Genomic DNA, 19,164 nt, shown 5'->3' with positions numbered 1-19,164 from the left:
TGGGCCGATGAGGCATCTAGTTAGCCATGAAAGCCAGCAGCTCTTGGGGTCTGCTGTGGAGAACTGAGCTCATTGGCTTCTCTGTTTCCCCCTCAAAGGCTGCAAGCCTGCCTCTGCAATTCAGAGGTTCATATGGAAAAGAGAGAAGGGCTTAGATATCTCCTCAGGGAGTTGGGGTTTGTTGCTTTTGGTCTCAAACATTATGTTTCAGTGAACTTACTCTGTCCGTCCGTTGCTGGCCACATGCACTTGGCAGAAAAGTAAAGGGGAGTTTGGACACAACTCTGGTCTCAAGTCCTGACTCTGCCATTCAGTAGCTGTGTAACCTTTGGCAAGTAACTGATGCTCAGTTTCTTCACCTAGAAAATGGAAGATTTTTTTTTCTGCCCTGTAAACCTCAAGATAACGGATTTGAGAGCACTTCCTAAGTGGAAAATGAGCAGACACAGGTGGAACCACAGTGGGAGTGCTACTTCTAGCAGCGTACGGCAGCTTTCCATCAGAAGGCCCCCCAGTCTCAGCCTTTTGCCTGTCTCTACCTTGCTATGGATGACTAAGGCCCAATCATTCACCTTTTCTGGGCTTTAGTAAAATGGGAAGGATAATTCCTAGCCCTTTGCGGCCAAGTCTTAGAAGGGTTGCTGGATGGCAGAAACAGTGTATATGTGTGCACATTTTACCAGCTCCAGAGAAGGAGCCCCTAAGAACTGCAACTCTCAAAACAGCCTTCAATGTGAACATCAGCTTCAACACTTACTAGATGACATGTCATAGAACTCCTCTGAGCCTCAGTTTCCTCACTTGTTAAATGGAGACAGTAACACCTACCTCCCTGAACTATTAGGTGGAAAGAAGTGTTTGTCAACAGAAAAGTCACCACTTACCCCTTCACCCTGCCTCGCTGCTTTCTTCTTGCCCTTGTATCACGTAGGCCACTCAGATCTGATGCTCACTAATTCCTTCTGCCTTTATCTGGGAAGTAGTCACAGTGCCCACCCACAGCGGCCCCCACCCCCACTTCCTGGCCTTAGTACACACACCTTCCCCTCAGTCAGAGCTTGCATAAGCCCCTTTTCCTCTTCCTGTCACCTGGCAGGGCACAGCACCAACACACAGTAACACATGCCTTGCAGTCTGGCTCAGGATTCCAGGGCTCTGTCCATTCATGCAAACTGGCCTTGCCAGAAAGAAAAGCTGCTTTGGTGTCAGAGGAGCGTTTTGCAGCTTGGAGGTCAGTACTCTGCCTCCTGTGTCCTCATCCTTGCCCTCTTGTGACTAGCCAGGGGGCCCTGTTTGTTTCCATCACTTGGTGTGTTCCCCTTGGATTCTAGGCCAGTGCCTGAGAGAGCACCGAGTGGTCAGGGCTTCCACACAAGCCCAGCCTGGAGCTGGTGGGTCCTCAGAGAGCATCTGATCCATGCCCGCCCCACATGGGACAGATGGAGATCCTGAAGCCCATCCAAACAGAGGCAAGGAACTCAGGGCCTTGCACTTGAGCTTTGTCTTCCAGCATTTGCCCCTCCCCTGCTCGGCCCTGCAGATTGTCTTCCAAGGCTTGCACGGAGCCTGAGTAGCTCACGAGATCAGGTCAGAAGAAGGGATTCCAGGGAAGTCCCGAGTTCCCGAAGAAGTTCTCTGGAAAAATTTATCCTATAATTTCTCCTCAGGGCGGTGTCCCCAGGTAACCCATGCCAAAGTCCTAGAGACAAAAGTTGGCGACGCACAGGTTCTTAGATAAACAGTGTTGGCAGTGGCATGCCTTGAACAGATAGGGGCGCACATACATGGAAGCTGTGAAAAGGGCGGAGCATCAAGTCTACCCCTCTTACCTCCCCCACCCCAACAACAGTGGGTTGGAAGTCAAGCTGCCATCCCAGAACCCTGGAGGAGAAGGAGAGTTGTGGTAATGCCAGCTCAGGCCAGGAGCCCAATCGGAAGGCCTAGATGGTGGGATTTGGCCCCAGTCAGCTGCATCCCACAGAACAGACACCTAAGGGAGAGGAGGCTACATCCCTTGTCACAACAGAACCCCAAACCCTGTGCAATGAGAGGCCCCATGTGGATAGGGCTTTGTCTCATCTTGACGTCTGCAGTGGCCCCAGCAGCATATGAATAGTCAGTGGGGCTGCTCACATCGGGGATCCCCCTTCCCTCCTGCTCACTCTCCTTTCCTAGCTCTTCTTTGCCCAAGCTTGGGATGTTCTGTGCTCTAGTTTAACCAAGAGGGCTGTTCTCTTTGACCAAGTGATTGTCCCTTCATGCCTGGTACCCTACTCTGCCTTTGACTTGTTGTTTAACCTTGGGCATGTTATTTGCTCTCTCAGAGTTACAATGTCTTTATCTGAGCATAAAAAGTTTAGATGGACTAGATCAGTGGGTGGGGAAGAGCCTCAAAGCCTATCATAGGGAGGCTGGGGGAGGGGAGAACAGGGAACACTGAGCCAGGAGTCTCCAGGTCCCACCCCTACCCCACCTTGCTTCAATCAGAGCCATGCTGTTTTTATTTGTTTTGTTTTATATATTGGGGTGTCACATAGGATTCAATTTTGGGGGGTAGAAGTCTGCATCTAACGAAGTTTTAAAAGCCAATGAACCAGATATATTCTTCTTGCACCTGAGCCTCAGTTACCTTGTGAGTGATGATTGCATGACATAATACAGATAAAACACTTAAAACAGCATCTGGCACATACTAATGACAATGGCAAGAATAGTCGCCATTTATTGAGCACCGACTATGTGCCAGGCATTGTTCAAAGGTTGTACACTTGGATCAACTCATTTGATCCTTCCAAACCTGCACAAAGAAATTTGGCAACCTGTCCAAGATCACACAACTAATGAGGGGCAAAATGGGGATCTGAATACAGGCCGTTTGTCTCCAGCACTCTCATTCTTAATCAGTACGTGTATTGTTTCCCAGTATATATTTAGGTTTATTCTTATTGTTGTTGTTCTCATTTGAAAATTATTGCACCTCTCACCTGTAAAATGGGCTGAATTCAACTCACAGTATGACTGTGTGACTAAAATCAGATCATGACTGTGGAGTGGGGGATCTAGAGCCTGCTCTGGCAGCCAGGCCAGGCTGCACAGTGCCCTTGTGTTGGTGTGCCAACTCTACTGAAATAAAAAGCCTACAGTCTGGAACTGCCTCTCCAAACAGTGGACAGTGGAAAAGGGCTGAGTTTGCTAAGAAAGTAAGGACTGGCTCATGTGCTCGGAGCCTAGAAGAAGAAACCAGGCAGCAGAGCTAGTGGTAACTTATAAGGTAGCTGGATGCCCCACATGGGACAGGACTCTACTGATTTGCTGTGTTTAAGCACTCACTGACCCTATCACTCTCAAACTCCTCCATTCGTCTGGTTTGGCCTTCCTCCTTCCCTTTTTACTCCTCTTTGGGCCCTCTCTACTTTTCTCTTCCTCTCTCTTCCCTCTCTTTGCCCAGCAAGGCTCATAATAACTTGCTAAACCACAACCCTCATATTTCTTCTATTTCCACTTTCCAGGGGAATTTTGCAGCTGGTCCTGACTGTTTCTCCTGATTGATCCTCCCTTCTCTGGCCACACTCATCTCTTCTTTGACCCCACCCACCTTCCCCAGGCTAGTTTCCTTGACTTTAACCCTTTCAGCGGTGCATTGGTAAATTGCAGAGTCTCGCCCCTTCCCACCTTTACTTGGAGGTCAGAGCCGCAAATTCCCCGCATAAGTCCCTTCCCTTTTCTGGGTCTCAGTTTCCCTTCTGTCAAAGGTTGAAGGGGAGTGATGCAGGTTGGACTAAATGCTATCTGCAGAGCTTTCTAGCTGTAATTTCCAACAGTTTTACATCTGATCCATTCAGAAAATTGAATTTTCTTGGCCACATCTTTCTACTTCCTCTCTCTCTATATATATGTATTATACATTGTGGGGTGGATGGGGGGCATGGGGAACTTTGAAATCATTACTTGGAGCCAGAATCTGAGGAACTAGGAGCTGAAGGAGGTAGAGGGGGTGAAACAAGAGTTGCAGAATTTTCAAAGTAATGAAAGCACACTGGGACAGTGAGGCTGGGCCAGTGCCCACTTGGTGGAGGAGCAGCATTTTGCAAGCCAGGTAACTTTAGAAAAATGGTCCTCTCAGCTGGGTTTGGCTTCAAAGGAAGGTCAAGTGGCTGTCTACCCAGAACCAGGGCAGGAGCAGAGCATCAGCATCTCCAGGTGTAGCACGACTCTGGGGATTCAGTTCCATACCCCCGGCATCACCACCTTCCCATTCTGGACAAACTGGAACAAGAGGCAATGGGGACACAGCCTCTGAGGGGCCAAGTTTCTGTTTCAAAGGTGCTTACAGTAAAGTTGCAGTGACAAGCATGGAGATAAATAGGGCCCCCCTTACAGTTTCCAAGGTGCTTTCAATCTCTTTTCTCATTTGGCCCTTACACCAACCCCGTGAGACAGGAGAAGAGGACATGTTTATCCCAGTTGTCTTACAGAGCAGACAACTGAGGGTCAAAGGGGTGATAGAATTTGCTGAAGTTGATCTGATCAGCAAGCAGAGAGCTGAGACTTAAATCTAAGTGCTTAGACTCCAGAGCCAACGCTCTGTTCAAAACTTTTTTTTTTAATTTTTTTGAGACAGGGTCTCACTCTGTCACCCAGGCTGGAGTGCAGTGCCATGATCACGGCCCACTGCAGCCTCAACCTCCCAGGCTCAAGCCATCCTCCCACCTCAGCTTCCTGAGTACCTGGGACTACAGGCATGTACCACCACACCTGGCTAATTTTTTTTTTGTTTTTGGTAGGGGCGGGGTCTCCCTATGTTGCCCAGGCTGGTCTCAAACTCCTGGACACAAATGATCCTCCCACCTTGGCCTCCCAAATTGCTGGGATTACAGGCATAAGTCACCAAGCCCAACCTCACATTTTCAATAGCTTTGGCAATAGAAGTTTTCTGGAAAGCAAAAACAAATAAAACAAACAAACAAAAAACAACAACTTTTTCAGAGCGGCTAACTCTGGAAAGTGAGAGTGAAAGATTATAGGTTGGAATTTTCACTCAGAACATGTATTTTATTTTTAATCCATATGTGAAAGGAAATAGCTCAAAATACAAGGCACGATTCATGCTATAAGACAGATATACAGTATGATGGGGATTTGAAAGCGGGAGGGAACAGTATTTGAGCTGAGCTTCAGAGAATGGCAGAGGGCTAAACAGGTTGAGATGGGGTTTGTGGGGAGCCTAAGAATCTCAGAGATTGCACAAGTTAGCCATTCCAACCCAGCAGCTGTTGCTGACTTCTGAGACAACGGGCTTGCCTAGAAGGAATTCTTTCTAAACAATTAGTTGCATATAGTGGGTAGGATTTCCTGTTTTCTTTCCTTTCCTCATTTTATATTGTGAGGTACCTGAGCCGGATCCCAGGGCTTGGGAAACACCTGCTGTATCCACAAGCCGTCTACCTGGGCTACAACCTCGGCTTGCTCTGAGATGTTCAGGCGAGCCGGGCCAGTTTGGCCAGACACAGACACGTACAGAAGGAGCCACAGGAACCAGCAGACTTAAAAACAGAAGAGGGCCCCAGCCAGGCCCGTCTCCTGCCCCACAATTGCTTTGAACTTTTTCACCCATCCATGATTCAGTGTCCAACTATCAGATGATCAGACCAATTATATTTTTGGCAAATCACATTGTTCACATTTTTAGAAAATCAAGGCCCAAAAAAGTCTTAAATATAGCGTGTAGGAGCTCAAAGGACCTGAGGGACAACCTGATCCAATCCTTTCATTTTAATGATAGGGAAATTGGGGCCCAGAGAGGAAAAAGGACTTACCCAAGGAGGCAGAGTCTGTTAGCAGCCAAGTCAACACATTATGCCTGGTTGTATTTCAGCCCCAGTGATGAATGACCCTTGCTGCAAACCGGGCCTCAAAGGGGCTCATTGGCAGACGTGAGAAGGAAAGCACATCTGGTCTTTGGAGACCTGAAGTGTATGAGGCACATCTGATCCTTCCATCACTCCACCCCAAGTTCCCCTCTGGCCTGCATACTGCCTTCCTGGAGTGGGGGTGGAGCTGGAGCTGGAGCTAGGATTCAACATCTGCCCTCTCCATCCCAGAGGCCCGGGGGCTCATTCCTGAGGTCTCAGCTCCTGCTTTCTTATTCTCAAATCGGACTTCTGGCTGGAGAAAACATCTTCCCCTCCCCCCACCCCACTACTGTCTGGGCTAGTCATGGTGGTAATTTGATAGTCATGAAATAACTATACTTTCTGTATTGTCTGGGATCTTATAGAGCACTCCCACTCCCATTATCACACTTAAGGTCCCACAACAACTCAGGAGTTGGGTATTTGGATTCTTATTTTAAAACTGAGAAAACTAGGGCAAGGCATGGTGGCTCATCACTGCAATCCAAGCACTTTGGGAAGCCGAGACGGGTGGATCACCTAAGGTCAGGAGTTCGAGATCAGCCTGGCCAACATGGCAAAACCCTGTCTCTACTAAAAATACAAAAATTAGGCTGGGAGCGGTGGCTCACGCCTGTAATCCCAGCGCTTTGGGAGGCCGAGGCAGGCGGATCACCTGAGGTCAGGAGTTCGAGATCAGCCTGGCCAACATGGTGAAACCCCGTCTCTACTAAAAATACAAAAATTAGCCAGGCATGGTGGTGCATGTGTGTAATCCTAGCTACTCGGGGAGGCTGAGGCAGGAGAATCGCTTGAACCTGGGAGGCGGAGGTTGCAGTGAGCCGAGATCGCATCATTGCACTCCAGCCTGGGCAACAAGAGCGAAACTCCATCTCAAAAAAAAAAAAAATACAAAAATTAGCCGGGCATGGTGGTGTGTGCCTGTAATCCCAGCTACTTGGGAGGCTAAGGTGGGAGAATCAACTAAACCCAGGAGGTGGAGGTTGCAGGGAGCCAAGATTGCACCACTGCACTCCAGCCTGGGCAACAGAGCAAGACTCCATCTCAGAAAAAAAAAAAAAAAAACCTGAGAAAACTGAGGCTTAGAGACGTGATGACACAGCTAATAAGTGACAGAGTCAGAATTCAGACCCAGAGGTTTACGAATTTTCCAGAAACTGTATTCTTTCCACCACTCTAAGGCTACCTTTTTTGCTTGTTTCTTGGTAAGGATGGATAGATAGATGAATGCATGGATGGATGGATGCATGGATGGAGCAAATAGTTCCCAAGCACTCTGTGGCTGGCTCTGTTTCAGATGTGAGGATACAGAGAAAAATGAGACGTTTCTACCCTCAAGGAGCCTACTGTTTTACTTTGTGGCTCTCAGACTTTTGCATCCCCAAAGTACCTCCAATGAACAGAAAGAATTTATTCCCCACACAGGCCCGAGGAGCTGGAGGAGAATCTCACACAGCCAACCACAAGTGAGAATTTTTTTTCAAGTCTCCACTTTTATCTTATGAATGCATGTGAATTTTTTTTTTTTTTTTTTTTTGAGACGGAGTTTTGCTCTTGTCGCCCAGGCTGCAGGGCAATGGTGTGATCTCGGCTCACTGCAACCTCCGCCTCTGTGTTCAAGCAATTCTCCTGCCTCAGCCTCCCAAGTAGCTGGGATTACAGGCACCCACCACCACACTTAGCTAATTTTTGTATTTTTAGTAGAGACGGGGTTTCACCATGTTGGTCAGGCTGGTCTTGAACTCCTGACTTCAGGTGATCCACCCGCCTTGGCCTCCCAAAGTGCTGGGATTACAGGTGTGAGCCATCATGCCCAGGTAATTCATGTGAATTTTTTATGCTATTCCACAACAATTATATGCTTGTTTTAATATGAAAATTTTGCCTCCAGATCTTTTTGGAAAAAAACAAGCCATTCTAGGCAGATGCTCTTGGAAGCATCTTCTAGGAAGAGGTTCTGCTTACCCATAACCTCAGGGGAGACAATGGTATGTTTTTGTATGGTGAAGGCCTTGTTATTCCATGAAACTAAAATTTTGGTAAATAGACTATGTGTGTGTTTGCACACTACACATGTGACACACGTACATGTGTACCTGTAGAAGCTCCAGATTGTAGGCAGAGCTGGTTTCCTTCCAGGGCTATATGTTTCTTTGGCACCCCAAAATGATCCACACTTTTACCCTGGCAACTATCTGTGAACTAACCATGTTCCTCAGCCCAGAAACTAGAACTGAAAAGAACAGTAGGGGTTCTGGAAGGTTGTTTTGTTGTTGTTGTTGTTGTTGTTGTTGTTGTTGTTGTTGTTGTTGTTGTTTTTGGTAAAAGACCTGTTGTATTGCCCTTCTAGCAACAGTAGTAGGGAAACAAGATGGCATCTGCCTCCCAGTGACTGACAGCTGAGAGAGGAGAAAGCCAGGCAAACTTATGGCAGCGTATCTGGGACGATGAAGTAGTTATCCTGGGAGATATTTGGGGACTGACAAAGCACTTCCCTGCTTTTGCTGGGCTTCTTAAAACAAAAAGCACGTACTTGGCAAGGCCTGAATGTTCTGCTGTTTGCGCATTGTGTAATTAATTACTGTCTGTTTTTTCTTGGTTTTAATTGAAGATTCTGAGTGCCAGCCTACTTTGGTCATCCTCAGGGAAACAAGAAAGGAGACCTGGACTCTTTCTTGGGCCATAGGTTAAAGGGAGCAGGACATCTCTGGGCAACAGATGTGCTGATAATGGTAGTGAGATCAAAGTATGACAGCTCCAAGTGGCCAAGGGGGTGAAGGGCTGGAGATTATAAAACAATTGCCCCTCCCCTCCTTAAAAGTCTCCTTTTGGCCTTTTTCTTTTTCCAAACCTTGAAGGGTTCTGTGTTTTGTTTTTAATAAGGGAGGCTGTTCCCTTCCCCTGTGGAATGTATTCCCTGAAATATCCTGCTCCAGGGACAAATGAACACAGAGTTGGAAGCCTCTGTTCTCAGGAGCCCTACTTCCTATGTTTTCATTTTTCTTCCCAAAAAGCAAACCAAACTAACTCTTCCTGTTTCTGGGCTTGGGATGTGGAAGGTCACACAGCAGGAACCCTTTAGCAAACAGGTCAGAAGGGGCCTCTGAAAGCTGCCCCTTGGCTGCCCTGCCATGGGGGGAGGGCTGTTTGAATGGAATTTAGTTTTATGGAAAGAAGAGAAGGATGAGGAGAATGACTTTCAGGCTGTGGTGAGGGAACGGCTCTGCTTATGACACCAGTTTGTTCTGCTTTGTCTCTGCCCTCTCCCCAGGCAGACCAAGGCTTGGGAGCCATGGAGCTTTCACAAGCTCAGCTGCTGATCTTCAGCCATTGGTCACTGTCAGTCAGGAGTACGTGTAGCGAAGAGTGATCAGGACTGTGAGAAACGATTTTAGGAGCTAGGAAAGGACAGATTCTGGGGAGCGCATTATAGATGAGTAGAGACTTGGGTTCCAGTCTCAGTTTTGCTGCCAACTAGCTCTATGCTGTTGTGCAGATCATTTAGTTTCTCTGGGCTTCATTCCCCAGCTGCAACGAAAACATTGGACTGTATGAGCTATAAGATCTCTCCTACCTTAGACTTTGGGAGATTCTAAATGACAGCAGATTGGCCTTAAGGAAGAAGGAACACACTACTTCCAAGGGGTGAAAATAGGACCACTGGGTGGAAGTTGTTGTAAGGCAGATTCTGGCTCAATATAAAGAACTTTTAACAGTATAGAATGAAAAAGGATGCTTCACCATACCTGAGGAGTTTGGTCAAAGCTCAAGTTGGGCATGTAGCAGGAAAGGTAAAAAAGGGAAAATTGAACACCAGATTCGAGCTATGATCGCCAACATTTAATGCAGCCAACTACAGTCTCCAAATGAAACTTTAATGCCGCCAACTCCAGTCTCCAAATGAAATATTCATGGAACCTTCGAAAAGTCAAATAGGTTTAGTTGAATGAAGCAGGAATGAGATATCCCATAACTCTGTCTTCCTTTCATGTCCCCTAAGACACTAGGGGACACTAGGGCTCCTCAGTACTCAGTTTCAAAAGCATGGGTTAATATAGTCCTTAAGTGCCCTTCCTGCCTTGAGATGTGGGTGACCTCCAAATTTCAAGAGTTTGGTGAAAATGTGTTTTACATGGATCTGCACCATTGGCTGGAACCACTGGATCCTTAAGGCCCTGTCTCAAGAGGTTTTGTCATCTGGAGACAGTGGGGCTCTATGTTGATCTGTAATAGCTAGTTCAGAGCTGAAGTGATAGGGAAGAAAGTCTGCTGAAAGGAAGAAGTCACCAGTCTGATTACCAGAAGTTCTTTTGCTATGCCATCAAAAATAAAAGCCAGTTCTTGGCAGACTCATTGTTTATGTGAGGCCTTATGCTTAGTTCTGGGAATCCAGGGGTCAGTCAGATATAGCCATTGTACACCAAGAGCTCATGGTCTATGGGAGAGACAGGAAAGAAAAGAGGCCAATGCAGAAAAGTGTGATGTTTTATAATGTAATAGCTATGGACAAGATGGAAAGGGAGGCCAGAGTGTGGCTTGACAGGCCAAGAAGGGGGCTGGCAACAACACACTCAGTGGAGAGTCCAATATGAGAATTCACTGTCTGTCTAGGAAATAGCGAGTTGTCCCATGGGGCTCAGAAATATAGGAACGAGGTGGGAAAGGAAGCAAGAAAGATAGGCTGTCTAAGCTTGAGAGACCTTGAATGCCAGAGCAAAGAAGTTGGACTTTGACCAAAGGTAGGAAACGACCAAAGATTTTTGAGGATGCCTAAGTTTTTCTTTTAAAGAGAGAACTTTGGCAGTAGTATGGAGGGTGAACTGGAAGGGCGAGCATGGTGGCAGGAAGACCAGTTAGGTAGCGGTTGCAACCATCAAGGCCAGAGCTGCTAGGGCCCAGATGGAGGGCTATGCTAGTGTGAGTGACAAGAAAAGGCGGTAGATTTAGGAAGCCTTATGAAGAGGTCCCATGCACACAACTAAATGGCAGCAAATTAGAAAAATGGAGTCCAGGTAACGCCCGTGATTCTTGCTGGAGTGGCTGGGTGCATGGGGCTGCTTTAACCAAGAAAGCGGATTCTGGAGAAAGAGGAGGTTTCCAGAGAAATGATAAAGAATTATGATCTTTAGTGTTGAGTTTGAAGGATCCACAGGACCTTCTGGGGGAAGTGTCCAGTAGCACTTCCCAGGTCCTTTTCAGACCTGTCTTTCCACCTGAAGTTCCCATGCCCTCTCCAGCTCCTGATTTGGAGTGGCCTACACTGTGAAAATGGTCATCTAGGCTATACCTAGGGAGATGTACCTGACCTGACTCTCTAAACCTAGACCTAATTCTGTCTTGCACTCTTGAAAACAGCAACTGAGAACCTGGGCTTCCCAGCCCCTTAGGCCACAAAAGAAGCCCTTACACTCCTCCACAGGCCTGGAAATCCTTCCCCCCATCCCAAAGAACACCTTGAAATTGCCCTTTCCACTGACCCTACCCCCACCTCCCCTTCCTTTCAGCCTGACTTCTGGAGGAGAGGGGGTCAGGGTGCAAAATCAAAATCTTGAGACCCTCTAGTTCAACATTCTCATTTTGCAGACAAGGAAACTGAGGCCCAGGGAGCAGAGGTGACTAACTCAAGGTCGCAGAATGAGTTAATAATGGAGACGAGACTAGATCCTAGGTCTCTCAAGTCACAGCCCAGCATTTTTACCTTGGCTGAATTCACTGTGGATCATGGTTAAAAGATTTCCTGTCTCAAATGATAATAAATTCCAGATGCTCCCTAACTAAGTAGATCTTTATACTATTCCAAGTTGCTGGGTAAAATATCTGTCAAATGTTAGATAAGCCATGCCCTGCAAATGTTCTTTGTAAAATAACAAATGTTAAATGACCAGATCTGTCAAGACTCCGTTATAAAAATGATTTGGTCATTTTCAAAAGAAAGGATGTGGATTGAATTATTATTATTCTGATGACTTTCATATGCTTAGTATTTTTGTCTACTGCCCTTCTGAGCCTTGGAGGTGACAGACACCCAATAGCATGTTAAATAAATGTATTTGTTTCCATTTTCTACCATTCAAGTCTGTCTCCCCGCCCCCTCAGAGCTTGGGGGAGGGGTCTGGGGCAGCTGATGGATGAGTCTGATGCTGAGGCCAAGCCTGCAGCCAGACTGGAGCCAGTTGGGTTGCGAGCAGGGGCTCTTGTTACAGGCAAACTATTACCCCACCAGGCCACCTCAGCCACTTCAGCAGGAGCCTGGAGTGAAGCCCCGAATGGCTCCAGGCAACAAAAGGAGCTTTGTGCACTGGGAGCAGGGGGCCTTGGGGAAGATTTGGTGCAAAGGCGATGGGAGGGAAGGTCAGCAGCCTCCTCACCTCTGTGGGCTGCTGGTAAGCGAGCTAATGAACTCCGCGGAGTGTGGGGTTTGTAAGTCAAGGAGTCATTGAATTTCAGAGCAGCAAGATACCTTAGAGGTCATTTAGAGCAAGCTATTCATTTCATAGTTAGAGACACTAAGGCCCAGAGAGGGAAAGTGACAGGCCCAAGGACACACAGCTGGCAAAGGTCACAGCCAAAACTGGAACCTGGAGCTTCCGGCCCCAATCAAGTATTCTCATTTCAGCACTTAAGAGGCAGTTTTGAATTGTGGGTTTTATTTGGAGGAAGCAGGTTCCTTTTAGGCTCCAGGACCTTTCCATCTTAGGAGCAATTTGTGCTCAAGCAACAGGGTGTGGGTCTGGAAGAAATATGAAGTGATGCTGGGAGCCTGAGAGCATGTAGCACATCTTAGAGTGAGTCCCTAAGGCCTGAACCTCCTCCTGAGCTGCTGGTTTTACTACCGCTAGCTCTGTGTTTCTCAGTGTTTGATATATATGTTGGCATAGGATGATTCGGGGTGGTACATTGGCATCTGCATCATGATATATATTTAATTTACTACATATTAGGAAAAATGTAACTAGTGCCTCAAAACCTAATTTCATAGATATTATGGCTTAGGGTGAGGTTATTATTTAAAATCAGGTTGATTTAAAGAAAAATATTAAGTACTTAATGGCATGGATGATGTGATGGCAAAAATTCTGAAGTTGGTTCACAAATAAGTGACATTTGGGAAACACTGGGCTAGTGGCTTCTTGGACTGTGATAGCAGGGACTTCAAAGGTAATTCAGGTCATTCTTTTGGGCCTGGGCAGCACCACATGTGTTGAAGCCAGTTGGACATTCCTAATGCTCTCCTATAAGGTGGTACCAAGTGATCCTATGACAGCCCTTACAAGGTTTCCTCTGTCAGTGGGACCACTAGAACAAAAGCAATGATGTGTCAGATAAATCTTTGCTTGATTCATCCTAATAGAAGGAAGATGAGCTGGGCGTGGCGATGCACCCCTGTAGTCCCAGCTATTGAGGAAGGAGGCTGAAGTGAGAGGATCCCTTAAGCCCAGAAGATTAAGGCCGCAGTGAGCTATGCTGCACCACTGCGCTTCAGCCTGAGTGACAGAGACCGTGTCTCATAGAAAAAAAAAAGAAGGAAGGAAGGAAGGAAAGAAAAAAAGAAAGAAAGAAAGGAAGAAAGAAAGAAAGAAAGAAAGGAGAAAAAAGAGAAAAGGAGGAGGGAAGGAAGGAAGGAAGGGTAGGTAGGAAGGAAGGAGAAAGAAGAAAGAAAGAAAAGAAAGAGAGAGAAAGAAAGAAAGAAAGAAAAAAGAAAGAAAGGAAAGAAAGAAAGAAAGAAAGGAAAGAAAGAGAGAGAAAGAGGGAAATTATTATATACAACTGCCAGCCCGGAGTCAGTATTTTGGCTTTTTTGTCACTAAAAAGTCCCTGGCTGGTCCTCTACTCTACCACTTCTGTTCTGCTCTGGTCACACTTGGGAGAAATGGCTTAGGAGAATGGGGCAGGCTCAATGTACAGATGAGAACATTGAGGTTCGGAGAGGGGAAGCCTCTTACTTGTTATCATTCCACCATGAGTGGCACAGTCAAGACTGGGTCCCAAAAGAATGCTGATTCTACCACCCCATATTCCCTGCCCCGAGATTCCTGCTCCACGACCCTTTCTGCAGCTCCCCTCAGCCCCACCCCCAGGCCAGTCAGGCAGTGCCAGCCCCCATCGCAGTCCCATCTAGCACAGCTCACTTGATTCAGACCTTCTAAACTCATCGAGGGCCAAGAAGCTGCTAACACTGATCACCTCTAAGAGGACTGCTGGGTGGTTCGGGACTTGGGGTGAGAAAAGACTTTGTATTTTTGTACCTCTTGAATTTTGAAACCTGTGAAGGTATTACCTATTTCTCAAATAATACGTAATAAAACAGATGAAGCGTTCTGCTCACCCCCTGACCTAAATTTCAGAAACAATCACATTTGTTCAGTACTTTGACATTTTTAATGCACTGTCTATTGTGATCCATACAAGAGTCCCATGCAATAAGCTCCATTTTGCAGATGTAGATGCCAGCCCAGACAGAGGAAGCTACTTTCCTGGGTTCACACAGTGAATCTATAATGAAATTTGGGCTAAAATCCAGGTGCTTTGATTCCCAGTGCCTTGCTGCTACCATTTCCACATCCACATAAACTCATAATTTATGCCAGATTGTTTTTGAATCAGCCCGAGACAATGTGTTCCCATTTGCCTTTAAATAGACATTTTCAAACTTTAACCTAAGAAATAGCAGAAAGACCAGTCCCATCTCAGCTTTGTAGATGGCAACCTCCTCTGCCTGAGCCCACCCAGTAAAAGATAGTCCTGGCTCCTCTGGAAGCCACAGACCACTCAGCCACTTGGTGCCCACCCTCCCAGAGCTCAGTGCTGGCACCTCTGCCTGGCACAGATATTCTAAAGAAGTAACTTGGCAGCTGGGGGTGCATTCATCTAAGGGGTCACTATTTCAGGGCCTGAGGGGTTTCTTTTAGCCTTTGCAGCTGGTGTCTCTGAAATGGAGAAGTGTGTCCTTCCCCTAGTATGGGCAGTGCACAGACCTTGTGCCCTCAGAAGTCTCTGTTGCAAAGCAGAAACTGCGCAGCAAGAAGCCTTGGAATGATGATGACGGGGAAAGGCAGGGTGGGGAAGTGGAGAAGCAGATGTATGCTGTATGCTGATCAAAGCAGTGTTCCTGTTTCAAAATAAATCCTCTCTTCTCTGCTGTCATGGCAATGCAAATAAACCCCTCACCTATCAGTTCTTGTTTTGTAGCAGCCACCACCCAAAAACTCAGAGTCATAAGATGGAAACGTCCTTGGGAAGTCACTAGAATCCTCTCTCTGCATCCTGGCGTGATTCACCCAAACCAGCTCCAACTACTTTGGAAGGTCCTCATTAGTAAGGGTTCTGGTTGTCTCTTCCAACGTCTTCCCAAGATGTCTTGCACAGGCCCTTAGCATGCCACTTGTTAATTGATGCCTTTCTGTTTTGGCAACCCCAATCCTAACTGTCTCCTGGAAGCTATGCTCATTCAAGTCATGAGCTCATCCTGATGAAAAATTGGAGCCAATGGGAATGGCTGAAGTCAGGCTAGAGCCAGGAGGATGGCCTCGATGACCTTAGCAAAGCCCAGCTGATACCAGGAGTTCAGGCTCCAGCACCAAACTCTTCCCTGGCCAGTAGCCTTCTTTCTCTTCCTCCACAAAGCTGTTATCCCTCTCTAGACAACTGTATCCTTCTCAATGGAAGGTAGTTGCTCCCAGTATGCCATCCACTTATCCACACCCAAGTAGGACACCAGAGGCACCAGGAAGATGGGAAGTTGGGCTCACAGAAACTTGTGAGAGAGCAAAAGGAAAAGGCTACATATATCACCTCAGTCTAATGAACTCCAAAGCCTACCTGCTGTTGGAAGCCTTCTAGATAAAGCAAGTGCTGGGAATATAACAGACACTGAACCCCAAATTCCAAGTCTCCTTCCTTTACCCTCCACTTACCTGTTTTCTCTCCTGAGGCATCTCCCACCCCTAATACACTTCCCAGTGGAAAGAAGGCATTTGAGAACAAGGGAAGTATATGAGTGGCTGCCACTTGCTGAAAGCTCTGGAGGGAAGTCCTCCCCTGGCTCTCTGACAAGAGCAAAACCTCCGGCTGAGAAATAAAGAGGCTCTGCACGTGAGCCAAAAAGCAGGGCCCGAGGAGGACAGCAAATGCCCAGTGGAGGGAGACAGAGAGGATGTCTCCGGCTTTTGCATCTCGGCCGTTGGCTCTGCTGCCCAGGGACCTGATCGGCTGCCCCATGAGGACTACTGAGAAGCTCAGTCTCTTTGTATGCCACTTGCAATGCCCACCTCGTGTACTTACCAGCATTCTTCTTCACCTGCAGCAATGGGAAGCACTGCAAAAGAAACAGAGAAGAAGTCAAGGCATTGCAGAGATGCAATATCCAAACTGAAAGCGATCTTAAAGTTAGCAAGTTCGATCTACCCGTTTTACAGAAAGACACATGGAGGTCCAAAGAAAAGGAAAATGAAGTAAGGAGCAAAGTGGAGCCCAGACCCAGACTCCTGGCTGCCCACTCCACACAACTGTACTTTCTGCTACCCCATGGCTGATCCTGCTGGTTCACTTCACTCTCCCTGAATGGAGAAGGCCCCCAGGTCAGGGGATTGGAGACACTCTGCCACAGCTCACAGTACTGTTCCGAGGCCTGATAAGAAAGATTATTAAAGAATAAGTCAACATTTGCTTGGCACATACCATCCTTGGTATAGCATCAACAAAGCTAGAAACAGGATGTGTTGGTGGCAAGGGCAGTATTCAGAATTGGAGAGCCCAAGTTCAGGGTCACCTTCCCCTGCTTACTGATTATGTGACATTGAACATCACTCATAACCTCTTTAGCTTCAGCGTCTGCATTCATAAGACTAGGAAAGCAATAATCCCGACTTCACAGGCTTTGTGACAAATTAACGTACATAAAGGCACTTTTTAAAATGATTAAGCACTCTATAAATTCATGCATTCAACAAATATTTATACAGTACCAGTGCCCTTCAGAGCACTATGCTAGATGCTAAGGATATAGCAGTGATCTAGACAGATGAGATCCTTATGCAGCTGAACTCTTAGTAGGAAGAGACAAACAATAAATAAGTAAACAAAGAAATAAGGAAATTTCAGGCATCACTAAGAACCAAGAAGGAGAAACTTTTAAAGACAGGATGAGGTAGAGAGTGATTGAGTAGGGGGGATAGAGAGGTGGCCTGAGGGGTCTCTCTAAAGAGCTGAACTTTGAGCAGAGACCCAGATGGCAAGAAGTTGTCAGCAATGTGAAGAGCTAGGTGAAGAGCATTTCAGGCGGATGGTGAAGAGAGAAACGAAGGCCAAATTATGAGAGGCTTTGAAGGCCAGGGTAAGGATTTGGACTTTGATTCAAATTACAGTAGGCAGCCATTGGTGGATATAGAGCAGGAGAATGACAAGATCTGATTTCTACCTTCAAAAGGTCACTCTGGCTGCTGGGTAGGAAGTGGATTGTAGAGCCAGGGTGGAAGTGGGGAGATCTGTTAGGAGGCTTTTGCAGTAGTTCAGGCAAACAATGTCAGTGGCTTGGGCTAAAATGGTAGTTGTAGAGACATGCATTCAATAGTTAAGGAGGAGAGAAAAGAAAGAAGGAAGGAAAGAAGGGTACCTCTTAGAGGTAGAAGGGTCTTCTTGCCTGTTCTCCTTTTACACAGCCAGCCTCTAAACCAACCAAGTGGTTATCAGGAAAACAGTTGCCATAGTATGTGTCTATCTCTTACCCTCTGCACAATGACTGCCATACCAGGTGCAGACACTTGACCACAATGCTTCCTAATCCTAGAAGATTTGTCTCAGCCTTAGATTACCCTAAAATGACTAAAGGTCTGATCCACCCTCGTAGCCCACAATTGGCCACAAGAGAGAGGAGGGATGGGGGATGTCCTCCCAAGTGTTCACTGGCAGGACTCTCGAGGGATGTTAGTGTGAAGGAGATAAAAAGTTCTAGAATGAGATCGGCGTGACCAGAGGAGAAAGACCAATAGCGACAGATATGAAAGTTTGCTACAAAGCTACAAAGTGGAACTATGATTAAGCAAGTCAATATAATTCTCAGTGTAGACAAAGGGGGAGGAAAGAAGAATGAGAAAGGGTGAGAGAGTAGAAGAGAAGGACAAAGCAGGCCCCTGTGAGGTCTTAAATGTGACAGTTCTTGGAAATTAAGAGATGAACTGATGGGTGGGACAGACTGTACTCTATGCCCTGGTCCTATTAAATCTCCTACTCCCCCACCCTACCAGCCTAACCCATCATAGTTTTAACAGAATTACAGATAGTTCAGGAAATAAGTAGGCCTTAAATTTAGGGATTTATAGGTTGCAAATGAGTGACCTTCTTTGGCCATTACAACCATCCTGCATGGTAGATTTTATTATCTTCATGTGACACATAAGGCAAATGGGGCACAGAAGTGAAATGATTTGCTCAAGGTCAAGGTAAATGTCAGAACCAAGTCTATGCTTGAGATCAATAGGGCTCCCAATTTTATGGCACTCTATTTTTTTCTCTCTGAGGTCCAGAATAACCTGGATTGGATCAGGCCCATGAGTCCCACTCTGCTTTTGACCTTAATCTTGATGCTATTTTGGTAGCTGAACGACTTACAGGGGAAGATAGCATATGAACTTTTACATCAAAGATTTCTGCTACAAAGTGAAGGCCCTTTTTGTTTCCTTGTTGTAGAACATATCCCTCTGATTTGGAGGTTCTGAACCCAGAGGCCAAGAATCCAAAAGTTATAAAGACAGCCACTCTAGAAGAAGACCAGGATTAGTGGTGACAATCTTCTCATCCAGTGGGTCATTCATTCATATATTCCTTTATTCAGTCATTCATTAGGTACCTCCTCAGAGCTAAGTCCTGTGCTAGGTACTCAGGGATTCATATAGATCAGACATATTCCCTGCCCTTGATGAACTCTCAGCTCAGAGGGGGAGTCGATTACATGCACAAATCATCACAATTCAATGTGAGTGCTATTGGAAAGTATAAAGGCTTGTGGAACTGAGCAGAGGGAGTAATTTGTTGCTGGGAGTGGGGGCACATTGTCATAAGGACCCTCATGAAGGAAGTAGTGTTTAGAACAGGTCTTGAAAGCTAAGCAGTTGTTCATCAAGAAGACAAGGGGGCAAAGAGCCTGGCAGGTAGAAGGGAGAGACTAGAAAAGGATGAGGATCTATCAAAGCCTGTGGTTTGTCCCACCCGTCTGTTCATCTCATTTCCCAGAACTGTCACATTCAGGACCTTGGTC

General features: G+C 46.5%; 1 protein-coding gene across 1 annotated transcript in view; it reads right to left on the bottom strand.

Annotated features, from left to right (window-relative positions):
* Positions 1 to 19,164, bottom strand: part of STARD8 (StAR related lipid transfer domain containing 8) — a 78,382-nt gene that overhangs the window by 44,055 nt on the left and 15,163 nt on the right. Inside the window, exon 2 of the mRNA XM_063703286.1 lies at positions 16,194 to 16,227. Coding sequence (XP_063559356.1) covers positions 16,194 to 16,227 — 34 coding nt within the window. The remainder of the gene's footprint in view (positions 1 to 16,193; positions 16,228 to 19,164) is intronic.

This window comes from Gorilla gorilla, chromosome X (genome assembly GCF_029281585.2).
Source record: "Gorilla gorilla gorilla isolate KB3781 chromosome X, NHGRI_mGorGor1-v2.1_pri, whole genome shotgun sequence".
NCBI lineage: Eukaryota > Metazoa > Chordata > Mammalia > Primates > Hominidae > Gorilla > Gorilla gorilla.
The sequence above is the reverse complement of the archived record's forward strand: the minus strand, read 5'-3'. Positions and strand labels throughout refer to the sequence as shown.